The 17,663-nt window shown below is 34.9% G+C and overlaps 1 protein-coding gene across 2 annotated transcripts; it reads left to right on the top strand.

Moving 5' to 3' along the window:
- The first annotated feature begins 4,346 nt into the window (after nucleotides 1–4,346).
- On the top strand, nucleotides 4,347–17,349 carry LOC117329098 (myoneurin-like). Of its 2 annotated transcripts, none has more exons than XM_033886827.1 (5): nucleotides 4,347–4,907; nucleotides 13,166–13,650; nucleotides 13,887–13,989; nucleotides 14,419–14,595; nucleotides 15,011–17,349. In XM_033886827.1, the coding sequence occupies exons 1-5, from the start codon at nucleotides 4,646–4,648 to the stop codon at nucleotides 15,301–15,303; spliced, it is 1,320 nt and encodes a 439-aa protein (XP_033742718.1). In that variant the 5' UTR covers nucleotides 4,347–4,645; the 3' UTR covers nucleotides 15,304–17,349. The 2 variants fall into 2 exon arrangements, with proteins under 2 accessions (XP_033742718.1, XP_033742717.1); XM_033886826.1 differs by having other exon boundaries at nucleotides 4,348–4,907; nucleotides 14,416–14,595.
- The last annotated feature ends 314 nt before the right edge of the window (nucleotides 17,350–17,663 follow it).

The raw sequence follows: 17,663 nt of genomic DNA, 5'->3' as shown, positions 1-17,663 counted from the left end.
TTAACTAAGCCTGTATATAAAAGTCTTCCTGTACCATTCTTAGTACAAATCATGGCTGCAGTCCTATTGGGATACTGCTTGCTCCAGAAGTTTAATTCATTAAATTTAGGTGCTATTTTAAAACGATTCTCCCTATTTAAAAAAAACCTCGATTTTCCGCTCAGGAAACTATTCCACACTACTGATTATACATTAATGTAACAAGTCGCCATTTATCGAGTTAAAGTTTCTACATATTATTACTGATTTTAACAAGTCGCCATTTATCGAGTTTAAGTTTCTACATATTGATACTGATTTTAACAAGTCTCCATTAGTCAATACATTGTTGAGAGAATTGTAACATTTGTAAATACTGAAAGGGCGCCTGACTTTTGTAGATATTTGAAGAGCTTATAGCCTTTCTAGATCTAGGAAGACTTATAGTCTTCGTAGACACTGGAAGGGCTTAAGACATTTTTTTTTTATATTTGTAGCTAATTTCAGGACGTACATGTATTACCTTATTGGCAAAACTCACGATCGTTGTAGCTGTTAGCAGGACTTTGAAACAAAGCAATTTTAATGTTTAGTTTTTAATAACATAACTACATTTTCCTAATCAAACACCCCCAAAACATGAAGGAAATGAAAATGGCGTAAAGAAAATTAAAGTGCTATGCCCGCATGTTGTAACATCTGATGAATTCATTTGAATCCAAAATGGATGTGCACTATTCTGTATTGATAACTGGCCGTAGTAATCACGGCCTAGTGTCTGTTGAACGGTATTGTTATGTAGCGTGATGTAATGTTATTGTGTCGAGATTTTTTGTTTTTGTTTTTGTTTTTGTTTTTTTGTTTCTAAAACTAAAATAGATTGACATGTATCGGACATTGATTTCTGACTTAAATGTAAAGATATGAAAAAAAGAAACGTTTTGAGAGAAGAAACGTTTTAAGTAGATCAATCAAAATACATATCCGATCAATTTCACTTCTGATGTAACAAAAACAATTTGCTAAATCATGATAAATTCTGATTGGCGTACATGCCCATCATAATTTTATTTACTAAGTAACCTCTTCAAAATATCAGGTAGGTTTATGAACCATATCTAACGACATTTGTGTCCTACACACAGATACGATCATATTAATGATTCAAAGTTTCACCACATTGAAATGTCTTAATGTGCATACTGTAACAAGACATCACACGCGGTCACATTATATTGACATGTGCCAGGCATTCTAAATATCTTTATTTTACGACCTTTATAGCTGTCGGGTAAACATATGACCTTTGTAGCTGTCGGGAGGACTTATGACCTTTGTAGCTGTCGGGAAAATATATGACCTTTGTAGCTGTCGGGAGGACTTATGACCTTTATAGATGTCGGGTAAACATATGACCTTTGTAGCTGTCGGGAGGACTTATGACCTTTGTAGCTGTCGGGAAAATATATGACCTTTGTAGCTGTCGGGAGGACTTATGACCTTTATAGATGTCGGGTAAACATATGACCTTTGTAGCTGTCGGGAGGACTTATGACCTTTGTAGCTGTCGGGAGGACTTATGACCTTTGTAGCTGTCGGGAGGACTTATGACCTTTGTAGCTGTCGGGAAAATATATGACCTTTGTAGCTGTCGGGAGGACTTATGACCTTTGTAGCTGTCGGGAGGACTTATGACCTTTGTAGCTGTCGGGAAAATATATGACCTTTGTTTCTGTCGGGAGCACTTATGACCTTTCTTACTGTCGCGAAGACTTATGACCTTTGTAGCTGTTGGGAAGACATATGACCTTTGAAGCTGTCGGGAGGACTTATGACATTTGTTTGTAACTGTCGGGAGGACTTATGACCTTTGTTTCTGTCGGGAGGACATGGAAACAAAACTAAAGAAATTTTTAGTTACCAATAAAAAAAACCCACATTTTCATTATTTAAAAGTAACACATACCCCAAGTGAAGAAAACTGAAGGAAAAGAAATTGACGTCAAGAAACATTAAATTACTTTGTGAGCATCTCATGCACGCTTACAAGATACAATACGAAAATCATATGACCTACTGATAACCGATCACAGCCATCACGGCGTAGTCTCTGTGTTACTTGGTACTGTTAGGTAGCGTGAATATTATTGATATTTTTTCTGAGCTTTTTAAAACCTCAAATAGATTATTGTATATGTATCGGATATTGATTGTGGATTTAAATATTACCCAATAAATATATTTCACAGTTTGGTAATTAAGACAAATTATGGTTCAAATTGCTTCCAATATGTGTCATACGAAAAGACATGAATGAAGACATTTAATGATCTAGAGTATCACAGAGATTAAAGGACAGATACTCAGCCATTTGTAAATTGCCTTATTTAAACTACCTATACTATTATTGATCTCCAATCGTTTGGATAATGAAAACATGTGGTGTGTTATGCGCTGTCTACGCGTAGGTAGTCTATCAACTGGAGGTTTGTATATATAGGTATGTATGACGAATTTAACGCTGTGAATTTCAAAGGAAGTATCTCAATTACTTGGTAATCACCGGTAGGGAATATCAACAATATGCTTACATCACCGGATACATATCTTGTCACCTGAAACATCTACTTAGAATCCATACGTGTATAATGATAAACGAAACAACAATTCTGTCATAATAATAATAATAAAACATAATAATTAAAAACAAACTCCGCAGTGAATATCATTATCAATTGAATTATTGTACAAAAGACATACAGATGTCAGCACCTTTCAAAAAAAGAGATTTCGAGACAGTAAGGCCAAAATGAATTAAACGGCACCACGCACCATACAGTTTTTTCGTCCTTCTATGACTCGTCAGTGGCGTTAGGGGCACCATACAGCTGTTCCGTCCTTCTAGGACTCGTTAGTGACGTTATGGACACCATACAGCTGTTTCGTCCTTCTAGGACTCGTCAGTGATGTTAGGGACACCATACAGCTGTTTCGTCCTTCTAGGACTCGGCAGTGATGTAAGGGACACCATACAGCTGTTTCGTCCTTCTTCTAGGACTCGTTAATGATGTTAGGGACACCATGCAGCTGTTTCATCCTTCTAGGACTCGTCAGTGATATTAGGGACATCATACAGCTATTTCGTCCTTCTAGATTCGACAGTGACGTTAGGGTCACCATACAGTTGTTTCGTCCTAGATTCGTCAGTGACGTTAGGGACACCATGCAGTTGTTTCGTCCTTCTAGGCCTCGTCAGTGACGTTAGGGACACCATACAGTTGTTTGGTCCTTCTAGGACTCGTCAGTAAAGCACAATTAATCTGGACCAAATACATGTCAGAGAATACAAATGACCCGGTAATCGTTCTGCCAGGTAGTTGATCGCACAATACTTAAGTAAATATGGAAACATGGTCAGGTTGGCCTGATTGAAAATTCGGATAATCGGGGAAAACGGATTTCTTCTTTACTCCGTATCTATAAAAACTAAGAGTTATACTTATAACACGACCGTTAAAAACTATCCAAATAAGATGCTTTATACAGCTACGATCTTGCTATGGAAGCTGAAAATTTGAATGATATATGAAGATATATATTGATATTGTGGGAGAGATGATAATTTAAAAAAAAAACCATTAATGTCCTTTGGTAAAGTAACGGGTAAATATTGAAGCTTAACTTTGTGAAAATATATAAGTACATCATGTAAACACAGGTGATATCAGGTGTAATTTTACCTACGTTAATTTGCATATTTAACACCTCTCTAGTTGTTACAAACACAACAAATATGCGTATGCTTTTTTAAAATTCCAAAAACCTGAATATCATACGTCCCTTCTCAGCTAAACAGTCCTCTCACATTCCAGTCCACCTCTTTAAACCTGTTGAAGGATGAGGTTGGTGTCTTACATTAAATTTCACCCCTTTAACAGAACATCCCACTAGGGTACGTTATCCCCGTTTCACTCATGTGCCGTAGGTGAACTTTCTAACCTATCCGGTGGACCACAGAAGTTTTACACGTTAATAAAACACCACTTTCGGTAAAGAATATATTCAAGTGTCTTAAAATAACCTTCGAGAATATGTATTTTGAATTTTGATAGCCTAAATTATTACAGTTTTGTTTGATTAGAAGACTTTTAAGCTGACTAGGCATGTACCCGAGGTCCGCATCATTCGTCAGTAAATAATTTTGTCAGGTAGATGCGCACGCATTGATAACAAGTTTTTCTCAATGAATCTACGATCCGACGTCACGCGCTACTGGTCCCCATACACTAGCGCCCCATACAAGGTGACAACCATACCGTTACCAAGCTCTTTCCTCAACTAGAAACAGTTTTAAAGCAGCCCTCACTCATTCTATTTGTACAGTGTTATAAATCAGTCATAAGGACGAGTACTGGCCTCATCGCTCCACTACTTAGCAGCTAGTATACCGGGTGGCTGGTCATATCTGTCAACACAAGACATCGGGTAACATCATCTCTTCTGAAGGGGAATATACTTTTAACTTTTATTTACAAATATTACTAGCTTGTTTTATAGTTTTATCTATAGGAAAAAACGTTTTTTAACAACAACAAAAGGAAATGATGTGATTTATCTTCGGAGGAAGTGACATTTGCATCGGAGATTTAACATTTAACGTGGCAATATGCCGAAGTCTTTCCTTGTTCGAAAGTACCTCAAGAAGCAGCAGCAGCAACTGGAACAAAAGGAGAAGGAAGAGCTGCAAGCGCAACAGGAGGAACATATAGAGAACCTTGGCCTGAAACCCAGTGAGGCAGCACACCAACCGCGCCATATCGTGGAATCCGCAGCCACTGCAGCCGAAACAAGGCATGACGCAATAGATTGTACAGCATCCACTCCTCCAGTCGTCGAAGGGGCAGAACTCAAACGGGAACATATGCAGGGTAAGTTTCCTGTTTTCTTATTTATTTTCCATGGAAATATATTGATATTTTTAGTTAATGTATGGCGCAAACTGTCATGAAGTTTGAGGAAGGTTTTAGTTATTTATTTGATAAAGTTCGGAAATTAAAAAACAATTAAATCATTAATTACTTAAAAGGCGCTACTGTTAAACTTTACCCAGAGTTGTTAGTTAATGATGATGACAAATTATCATATAATTAAAATCAAAGAAACTAAAATTGTTTATATATTTGAATAAGTATTATATCAAAGAAAATATAAAATAAATGAATTTCATGCCTGCTATATTAAGAAGGATAAATATTAAAGCGGTGTCTGTTGTTAAGAGTAAATGCATTTAAATTGGAAGATTAATCGTATTGGGAAAAAATATATAATTTCAGTTTATTTCTTTTAAATTCGTATTCGTATATGATATATAAATCACATCAAATTGAAATGTGAGATTTGCCTGATACTATTAATTGAAAATTGAACGAAATTCGATATCGCATAATAAGTTGTTTAAAAACATGACACACAAATAAAAAAGAAAAAAAACCACTTTAATTCCTGATTATAACGGATAAATCAGGTGCCAAAAAATGTAAAATGTTTATCTTACAGCTGTTTCGTCCTTCTGGGACTCGGCGGTGGCTTAAATATGAATTATTTATGCAATTGTCTTTGCAAAATATATTTCAGAGCTAGTGTATGAATTTCTGTTTCAACTTCCGATATCTCATATCTCAAGGTCAACGCAAAGTATCTCACGAAAAAAGGACATTTTTTTCAGACAGTACAGATTTCTTATCTCATTATGGTTTATCAAAAAAATACATCGATTAGAGAAACAAAGGGTCTGGCCGCTATGGATCATTACTGTGTAACCTGTTCGTTGTTATCAGACAATCCAGAAATCATTCGATCACACATTTTCTCTGTGAATTGATAATTGTTTACATTTTTTTTGTTTATTTTATTGGTCTCATAAGTAACCAATCAGATAATGTTATTTTGATTGTGTAAAAGTATGCTAGTGGAGCAGGCGGAAGAATGCGATGGGAGAACAGCCGATGACAATCGGACCAAGCCCTTCCCTGGTTTTGTTTCGTTTTTTATGAATTGTGAAAAAATCGTTTCAATGCAAAGAAACTTGTTATAAATAGGGTAAACTGTTTTTACATTAGCTACAAAGACCTTTAAATTTTACAATACGTTTTAGGGTTAAATGATACTTGATGACAACAACGGCATAGAACTAATGGGTTTCCTTACACTTGACCAGGGTTACACTCGATCAGGCACGGACAACACGTAGACAATTTGTAGGGATACAGAACGGAATTCGAGATAGGTAGTGTGAAGTTGAGAGGGAGAAAAAGCGCGCTGTCACTCCTCTGGAGTTTCGTATGAGGTATCTCCTAATTGACCACAGGGACAATGGCTCTACCACCGCCTTAAGAAAGTGCTAATTTGATACCAGACATTAGGTTTTTTTAAAGGATTTACAAAGCATCGTCAACTTAACAATCGTCTTAAAGCCTAAATATAAAAACGTTTAGATAATGCATGATTAAAACATCTTGTTGGTCAAGAGGAATTACAGCTCATTCTATTATAATATCTTTATAAGTACATCACGGGAAGTATTTCGATCTGCAAGACAAACAGTTTTTTTTTCAAGCTTATGATTACATCTGAGACGTACATTGTAATGAAGCGGGGAAGACATCTCCTTCCGGATTTTAAAGTCTGTGGACAATACTGTCCAGCGGAGTATCAATACGGTTCCGACAGTGTAGCAGCACCGACCAGCTGTGTAGGAAAAATCAATAAACAGGCGATCAAGGTCTGAGACTGTTAGATAGTGGGAAAACCTTCGATACCAGATAGTCTTCAGCTGCATATGTTGATAAAATACAGACATTTATTTAACTAAATATACTGAAATAGATTCGTATACAGACAAAAAATGCAAAAAATATTTTATTGTAATTCGACAATGACTTAATCACCAATTTTCATTTATATACATATATACTTGAAATATAGAATACTTATCTAACTTCAGTAGATACTGTTATGATATGATGGATCTTAACGTTTATACATTGTATAAGAATTGCATTCTGCACACGTGTGTAAAGTAGACCGCATTAGGTGAAGGCGACGGGTGTATTTCTATTGTATCTAAAATAATTCCAATCTTAACTGACATTAAGATATTGTGTAATCTTTTGTGAAGAGCCCATGTCATATCTATATATTAAACTAGTTCACAAACCTGACATCTTTTATTTTTGCACGTCCTGAATTATTTTACTCCCAGTAACGCTAAATTGGATATCTTAAGTTCTTTAGATACCATATGGTTAATCTATTGGTAAGTGAGTTTTAGGTAAGTAACCTATCAATAATTAATTTTTTTTAAAAACATTTAAGATACTAACCTGACTGGGTTTCTATTGGCTGAAATGCTTCCTCCTCGTCATACCCGCTGTATCCTTACCTGGTTAGTTACCTGTGATAAGGGTCACTGCAGAGTCGACATGGCAAAGCATTACCATTTTAGATAGACTATAATTACACATGATGAAGGTCATTACAACATTGTCACAACAAATGTTTATAATATCAGACCAGGCAATGCTGACGATGTGCAGAGTCAATGATTTAAAATGATAAAGTATGAATGGGTTACTAACAACTGAAATAATCGAGACCCATGTGTGAAGTGTGTGGCGCGGGGGTGTTCGCCTCAGTCATTTTTTTGTTGGATGTTACTAACGTTTTCTAAATATTTTATCAAGATAACTTTGTCAATAAGTATATGTTATTATGCTCCTTTAGGCTATTGCTAATCTAAGTTTTAACGAAAAACTCCTTATAAGGGAAAACTTTGAAAGCAAACAGCATATCTCGCTCGTCTTTTTGCTTACTCTCAAGTCTTTGCCTGCCTAATGAGGCCAGTTAGTGAAAAGAAAGTTTCAATAAATACCAACAACAGTCCAAGTTGTGATTAATATGGGGACATCGGAGATAGGCCGTCAGCCTATCGGCACGACCTTATAATAACTAGCCATGGGCAAAGAAAACAGCAGTGATTGAAACTGGTTGCGGTAAATAGGATAAAAATGTTTTCAATAGTATCATATCCAAATCTTCCTCAGCTTAGGGCTATTTTGGTATGAATAGTGTCTGGTGAAGATTTTCAACGTTTCCGTTATTTCAAAGTTCAGTGTTATTGATACATAACTCGTCAAGTGTAACAGCAACAATACCCAAGGGGAAAATAAACAAGACGTCCTGGTAACGAAATAGTCGACAGAGCGATAAACAATCGGCACGATTCTGTGTGTCTATGCTTCTCTTGTCAAACAATAGCAAAGGAAGTGACTAGTTATAGTCATATGAATGTCAAGTCTAACAGTTGTAGAAAAGAACTTTTGTTAGAATTATATACATTTTGTGCGCATTTTATGCTAATATTGCCTTTTCCTTTGTGATTATACTATATTGTGTTAGATAGCGGGGAAGACATGCTCTTCTCACGCACAAAAAATGTTTGAATCTCACAAAAGGCAGTTACAAACTTACATAATAAAAAAAAAATGGAAACATATCAGGTTCGTTATTCACGATGAAAACAAATATAAAATGTGCAGGGGTTTGGTTTTGGGGGGTTTGGCTTCAATGTGTAATCTGCTGTCTTATGGTGAGATCACCAAAGGATGATATACATAATACTGGCGTTTTACGGTACATCTAACTCTGCAGTAGAAACCTGTAATTGGCTATGCACTCTTAGGAGATGACACCTCAGATACACCTGCAGTTCTTTCCTTTGCTGCTGTAGCGATGGCCGTTGGTATGCTAGAGATTGTATAGGTGATCCTCTTACACTGTATTTCCAACTGCTCTTACAGCCCTTTATATCATCATATCCATCAATGTTCTCATAATTATCAAACGTTGTGTACGCAAAATATCAAGGTGCTTTCATAAAATAAAATTTAAAAAAATAAAATAAGATAAATACTAAAACACGTTCGAGTTTTTACAACAATATGTTCTGCAAAAGAAATATGAAAACTGTGTTATCCTTACATTTAATTATTTTCAATAATTGTACTCAATGAGATGTTGTTTATAGCATTGAAACATATAAAAAAAAATCCATCAAAGTTAGATACTTATATTACAACATACTAAACTTATACTGTGTGAGATTACTTCCTTATCTAAGTAAACCTTAATATGGCATCTGGTGTGAAATATTTATAGCAGACTGACTAAACTGGATACTCCGAAGTGTAGCTTTATACATGTATAAACATAAATAATTGGTTGTTATTTTACTTTCGTTTATTTAAATGGGCAGCGTGCCAGTGGTAACCGGTTTCCATGTTAACGACGAGTAAGGATTCATGTAATGTAAAATTGACCAAAGGAATGCGTTAGGGTTAGAGACAGTCACAATAGGTATCATCCGTGTAAACAACACGATTGTCGCGAGAAACACCAGGGTACCAGGTGTCACCACACACCTGTGAAAAGACAATTTCCGTTAACAAATTAAGCAAGAATTAAGTTAAAGCTTTTTCTTTTCGTGAACAATATGTCAAACATTGTAATTTGGGCGTTTTTCCTTCTTAGGTATAAGCCGTCCATAACAGCGTTACTTCTAGTTTGTGTCCTATTCTATAACAGAGTTACATTACATTCTAGTGGGTGCCCTATAGCATTGGTTATTTATAAGAAACTTTTTTATCTGTCAATATATATTACATAGTTCAGATTCAAATCCATAAAACATGTATCTTTACATGGATATTTTGTTTAATTCACAAACTTCAAATCTTACTTCAAGAAGTTCATCAGAAAGTAAGATACCTAAACTAGGATTAAGTTTTGATACACCTGTGGGGATGGTTTTAGATATCTCTATCGGAAATAATTACATTTGCGTGCTTTTCAAAACATCATCTTAACTGCTCAACAATCCGTTTCCGAATTTACTGTAAAGATAATTGGATGGTCGTGTTGAGGGCAAGGATTGATCTCAATAACACGTGGGGAATCACGGTACCCTGTCTAATCCCTGTCGTACGTAACAAAAGCGAGAGCACGGGGAACGGTGAAGACCAATTTAGTGGCAGTAAACCATGAATAGACAAGAGTAAAGAATGTTCATTGCGTCGCACTGTTTAATAAGTAACAGTTTTTCATGAATATAGATGGTATTTTTCCACATCTTGACCATTTGATAAACTCGTTTCTTTACACAGTTTCAAGGTCCCTTGTCGCCAATACGTTATTCTACGTCAGGAATAAGCTTCAGTTTATCAAGAAGATATATAAATATTGATCCCTATAGGGATACAACACGTTAATGTCAAATTCTATGTCATCTGACTCTAATTTGGTACTAACGCACCACGGGTATTTTTCTTTTTATCTTTTTAGTGTATTTTTGTTTGTGAATTGAACCAAAGTGTAACTGTTTTAAAGAAATACGTAACGTCACACTTTACATGATGTTTTTGTACTACACACATTATTTTGCAAATCATGCTATAGTATCGTATTTTCAAAATTACTTTTTAAAGCTAAAAAATGTAACATTTATTGTTATTATTAAGTGACAATGACATATGACACACTCTTTATAAAGTAGTTTTTTTCTCAAAATTAAAAACATACAGGCACTTTTCATAAAACATTTTAGTTTTTAAAGATACTTAAATGACATCGATATTAATAGGCATTTTAAAACTCTTGCCTTCTTTCCAACGGCCGACAACAGTTATCAGCGAACATTAGGGGTGTCACTATGCATATTAAAGCAACGCGATAAAATCTTGTATATTTGATATTTATGGTGATGGGGTCATTCGGGTGGGGCCCAATAGAACGCATGTATAGTAATACCTCGGGTACATGTTACTTTACACAAGTTCTACAGCGCCCATATACGACAGTGTAGTTTAACATTTAATCAAATCAAAACGATTACATTCACAAAAGCATGATTATACAAGATTGTTTGAATTTAAATCTTTTGAATTTAGGTTATGGTACATACATTGTACTTCACTATCGGTATCATTTCTTAGATATAACTTTAATTTTTTTTACTGTATAATCCCTTCAAGCTCCCTCCTAATGTTTTAAATTATAATTTAACTTTTTTTTCTTTTTAGAATATTCTGAATTCTTTAATTGCTATTTGATCGAATATTAATAAATTTTTAATCAAGTTCGTGATACAAAATTGCTCGCACATATCTCCTTTACATTTAACGCCTCGTTCGATAAACCTGGAAGACAAACGCTTATTGTCACAGTCGTAAGATAAAACCTGTCTATCACGTCATACAGACGACACATAATTAATTGTCACAGTCGTTAAATAAACCTGGTTATCTGCCATACAGACACATACTTCCTGTCATAGTCGTTAAATAAAGCTAGTCATCTGCCATACAGACACATACTTCCTGTCACAGTCGTTAAATAAACCTAGTCATCTGCCATACAGACACATACTTCCTGTCACAGTCGTTAAATAAAGCTAGTCATCTGCCATACAGACACCTACTTCCTGTCACAGTCGTTAAATAAAGCTAGTCATCTGCCATACAGACACATACTTCCTGTCACAGTCGTTAAATAAACCTAGTCATCTGCCATACAGACACATACTTCCTGTCACAGTCGTTAAATAAAGCTAGTCATCTGCCATACAGACACATACTTCCTGTCACAGTCGTTAAATAAACCTAGTCATCTGCCATACAGACACATACTTCCTGTCACAGTCGTTAAATAAACCTAGTCATCTGCCATACAGACACATACTTCCTGTCACAGTCGTTAAATAAAGCTAGTCATCTGCCATACAGACACATACTTCCTGTCACAGTCGTTAAATAATCCTAATCATCTGCCATACAGACAAATACGTCCTGTCACAGTCGTTAAATAAACCTAGTTATCTGCCATACAGACACATACTTCCTGTCACAGTCGTTAAATAAAACATGAATATCTGGTCATAGAGACAAACACTTTTAGTCACAGATAATACCTGGATATGTGGCCATATAGATACACAACTCTTTTGACAATCATTAGATTAACATAGATATCTGGACATAGAGACACACACCTCTTTCGACAGTCGTCAGATTAACATAGATATCTCGACATAGAGACACATACCTCTTTTGACAGTCGTTGGATTAACATAGATATCTGGCTATAGACACACACACTGCTCGTCACAGTCGTTAGGTAGATTGCCCCACTCCAAGGTTTCTACAGATGGTGGGCCATCTTGTAATGGACCATTTACTGTCGATGTATGCTATCTTTTAACGGGTTAATTGATATCTGATCTATATAATACAAGCTGTCTTATACCAAACAGTTAGATCGCGGTTTCAATACCGTCCTTATTTGAGCCCTGTTGTGAGCATCATTGAGACTTAGCATCTCCTTTAGATACTTATCATTTGCCGAGAATACTCTGAATTGAAAGGTGTTATGATCAATTTAATCGAATCTTATCATATTGAGATAAGCTAATAAATTTTTTGTTATATATCATAGCGGAAGATATTCCGCGTTCCGTGTCAAATATTATATGAATCTTGGAGGAATCCCTGCCAAATATCAATATAACGGACCGCTGTGATTCTGAAAAATTATCCGATTATGTATGCATTGTTATTACTTAAAATCACAGGAGTCCCGTCACCACCTATCTAATCGTTCTATAAGGTATTTAACGATGCTACACTTTGGTTTATACGCCTTGGAGGTAAAGCCACAGGGTGTACATTACAATGTAGTACGGTAGTGTCGATAATGTGAGGCAGCATTCATAGAAGTAAATGAAGTTTTAAATGCCAACGTTTTCTTGCGTGTTAGGGGGACTTGTCAATATTAATCGCCACACATCTGTATACGACATTACTATTATCAATAGGAATAATATCAAAACAACGTCGTTTGAAATAATCTACACTGTAAACAGGGGGCGCAGAGAATTACCAAGATGGAACCGTCTCTGGGTTCACCACCTCCAGTATAATCCTTTAACTGCCATGCGACACCAACTGTACTGCCAGTCAAAACATAACTAATACTTCATTGTGACACATTTGACATTCTTCTTGTTCTCATATTTAGTTGTTTCAAAAGTTATTTCAAATTATATAAAATTTGTCCATTTATTTACTTCTTACAGATATAGAAAGCCAACATGACATGCCAAGGAGTTCACATGTGGTCCGAAAACCCAAGACGCTAAAATTGCAGCCATTCAGTCATGGATATATGCCAAAAGACAGAATAGATCCACGAATCAGCTACCCATTCTCTCCCTTATGTCACGAACAGAAATTATATAATTACATGCTCCCATCTCCGGGTTCACTACACTGTGGTATGGGAATGACCGACGCTCTTTCTCCACTTCCGGTCTACTCCTTCCGTCAGCATGAACTTGCATCTCCTGGATCGCCAGTAACACCAGTGATTAGTCCTGTGCGTGAACAAGAACTAGATTTATCCATGAAGGAGGTTAGACGACAACAGCAGGAGTTAGTGGACAAGGAACGTCTCCAATCTGCAGGTTTCCCGAACAATCCAGACAATTATCAGGCGAAAATGAAAGTAGAAACAAAAAACAATGTGAACCATGAACAGTATCCTTCTACATCTATGATGAGGGTAGGTATCCTTATTGAAATTCACAATACGCCTTCGTCCACACCATGCTCTAGTAAATTGGTGACATCTTTGCATTAATTCATTCTTTCAAAGTGTTTATACAATAGTAACCCGATGAGTTGGATAGTTGTCATGATCGAATTGCCCTTTTTAATTCATATGTAATTGATAATATATTTATCTATGTACAAATTAAGGAGTCTCTGTAATTGTATATCTTACTTTTATATCTTTAGCGGTCCCTCCTTCAAGGTGTAGAGCTTGTCAACGGCGGATATGGTATAAAGAATCCTCTCCTCGCCCACATCCGTATGGACGACGGCGCGGCGGAGGAATTAGGTAAATATTCACTTAACAACTAACTCCTCTTAATTCTGAGGCAGCATTATTATCATATTAGTATGTAAAGTTCGAGAACATTCAAAGATAGCAAATTAGTCGAAACAGTTCAAGTTTGTACAAAGACCTGTGTATAATAGATAGTTTTATGCCAATTAAATTTATAAATGTGTTAGAATGTGTCATAAATTCATTGTTATGCACCAAGATATTATCTCAACGATGTGATGGTACTTATGCAATACCCCCTTTACCCAATACATACTTAACAATACATGTTTCTATATTCACATATGATAACAATAATTAGTATGTTCATGCGGACCAAGTATCACTATTACTTATCAATGAAACTGTTAGAAGCTCCTTAGACAGAAAACATTTTTTAAAGATCAATACATTTCCTAATTCGCTTTCTGGTTGCAGCAGAACAGACCAACGACGACAAATATATATGCAAAGTGTGCAACAAGTCCTTCCAGCTTCAGCGGCTGCTTAACAGACACCTTAAATGCCATAGCGAGATTAAACGATACCTGTGCACGTTCTGTGGCAAAGGTTTCAACGACACCTTCGATCTTAAGCGACACACGAGAACGCATACAGGTTTGTAATTTCTCTAAATCAATCTATGCTCTACATCATAACTGAAATATATCTTCTAAACGATGAGAATTTATTTGGTCTTCAATTGTGCATGAGTAACCATAATTGTATCATATCTTCGGGTAAATATCTACATTGATCTCCAGTTCGATTTGCAACAATACCACTGCGCTATGTGCTGATTGGGTATTATCAAAAATATTATGCCAACGTTAGTATGAATTTATTGTTAATGAATATCGAAATCATATAGAAACATAAGTCAAAGAAACCAATTTTCATCACAATCATATTATCATTCATCATCAGCCATCACTGAAAAATATATCATAATAAATTGAATTAATAATTTATGAATTGATACCCATATGTCTTCGTTATGGCATTAATCATGACGTAATAAATCTATTTCCAGGTGTCAGACCATACAAATGTGACCAGTGCGGGAAAGCTTTCACTCAACGATGCTCGCTAGAATCTCACTGTAGAAAAGTCCACAATTCCAAATTCGCTTTTGCTTACAAGGAACGCCGAAGGAAACTGTACGTTTGTGAAGACTGTGGACACACAACTAGTGACCCCGGGGTGCATTACGTTCACCTTAAAAACTTCCACCCTCAAAGTCCCGTCTTAATGAAATTTTATGATAAAAGACAGTTTAAATTTGCCGAGGAGAATTCCTTGAGCCAATGCGCAATACAGTATTGATCGAGATATATTCCAACATGCTATCTACCTATGTTGCTCAGCCTTGTTGGCCAATGACCGCTAACGAATACATGTATAAACTATGCAGTTGTCATACGTCATCTGAGGTTATCTGGGGTCATCTGAGCTCATCAGTTCAACACATGTTATAGATTTTCACCAGGACAATTTACATCAACAACGTGCAGAGGAAATACAACTCAGTATAATCATTATGACGTTTATATAAGTACTTCCGTATTCATGATGACGATACTCTTTTACAGACAATTGCAATAAGTAAAAAATTGTGTTCAAATGCTCTTTTATTTTACTTAATATGTTTGATCTCAAATGTTTCCTTATTGCTTTAATAGAAATATATATATAATATTCATAAGAACATAACGCTCTGCTAATAGCATGACGTCATTAATGACATAATCATATTTTCCTATTACTAACACTGTACATAAAGCCCTACCAAAGATTCTTTAATTTCCTATCTTAACATTAATCTCTATTTGACTTTATTAGCAAAATTGTTTCTGTAAATTCATAATGGTGGTTACCAAAATTTTATATAGACATTTTTTCTGCATGGCAAATAAAAACACTTTTATGTTAGAGTCGTCTAAGATAGGCTTGTAGAAAATATTTTTATAAATATATTTATGCTAATGCATACAAAACGTTTTATAAATAATATATTTGTAAATTGATGACTGTATCATTTTATGTTCATCAATTATGTATATAATTATTTTGCCGAAAGTCAGTATGTATGCTATATATATATATATCTGTGTGCAATATTTAGAGAGTTGATATGGATTTTATTACACTGTCAATGTTGATATTATATGACCATACCTGTTCACCATGAGTCATATCCATAACTACGAACTGGATCTGTTGATGAAACGATCTAAACCTAGGTAATAAATGCCATAGAAATGCATGTAATAAAAACATAGTTTGTGACATGCTCAGTTGATCTTCTTCAAACAGGAATATGTTTGTGTTACGTTCCTCCTACAATCAAACGAGAAACTTGCAATGTTTGTTATGCTACTAGTCGGATAGTGCATGGCAAGGCAAGGGACATAGGATGCAATAAATCATATCAAACTTATCCCATTTCTGTATACAGCTAAATCGACAGTCACTTCTATATCTCGAAGCCAATTAAGTTACCTTGCAGCTATTTCTACCTATTAAACGCGTGTTTATCAAAATTGTTTAATTTCTCTTTCATTATAATTTAACGGCGCTAGCAATTTTTACGAAAAAAAAAAGATTTAGACATTCAGAGTTTTCTTTTCTAAAACTGTTTTAGACAGAAACTTCAAAATATCGTCAGAAACAATATAAAATGCTAAACAAAATTATGTTTTAAAAATGTTTATTCTAGAATAAACGTATACATCCCGTCTGATTACAAAGATAGAAATGATCCTAGTCTGAACTGTATATAGTAGAGTCATATGACTATATCATTAAGGCTGCATTAATCGGTTTAGAAATAGTGTTTTGGTGCAATGTAAGGTAGACTCCATTTTCTTTTATTTGTTTTGAATACAAATGAGGCTTTATCAATTGTACTGGTTGACTTTGCCTCTAACATTGATAGCGATCTCATAGGAAATGAATGCGTTGATATATAGAAATACAATATATTTTATCAAGATAGCTTTCTGCCAATTAAATATGCCAACATTTTATGATGGTATATCCGTAGTAATGAATAGTGCTGTGTCATTTGTATAAAGAATTATCATTTATAAACTGTATATAAAATTTTAATAAATGTGAGCATTATTCATATGTACGAAGTGGCATACGATGAACGTAAGTGATCATAATTATTCTAAACAGCAGACCCATATTTGGCATGATAAGAATACTTTAAGTGATTGTGTTTTATCTGAAGGAAGCCATTTTTATAGAAGAACACCTGTGGAGTGGAACTGGACGTGTTCACCTGTGCCACACAGTGATAGAGTACCGTTGATTTTAAGTTCAAACTAGTGCTGAAAATGGAGATGTTCTTTATATATGTATATAGTACTATTGGCCCTGTTATATCATCAAATTGCTATAGCTTTATCATATAATTAGCATAGTATATTTCTAAAAATATTTATACTTACATACATATATTCATATACTATATCAGTATATATTAGCTTTCTGAACTAAGTGCTGTACATAAGAAGATCATCTTAACTTTTGATAATGATCAATATATATGATTTATTTTTTAAAACATTTTTTTTACATATCTTGCCGATGTTAATAAGATACAAATTGTTACATGCTAAATTTTTAATTGAAATAAATTACAATGTTATTTATAATCAATATCTTACTGTGTTTTA

This window comes from Pecten maximus, chromosome 6 (genome assembly GCF_902652985.1).
Source record: "Pecten maximus chromosome 6, xPecMax1.1, whole genome shotgun sequence".
Lineage (NCBI taxonomy): Eukaryota > Metazoa > Mollusca > Bivalvia > Pectinida > Pectinidae > Pecten > Pecten maximus.
Note: the sequence above shows the minus strand (reverse complement) of the source record. Positions and strands in the feature narration are given on the sequence as shown.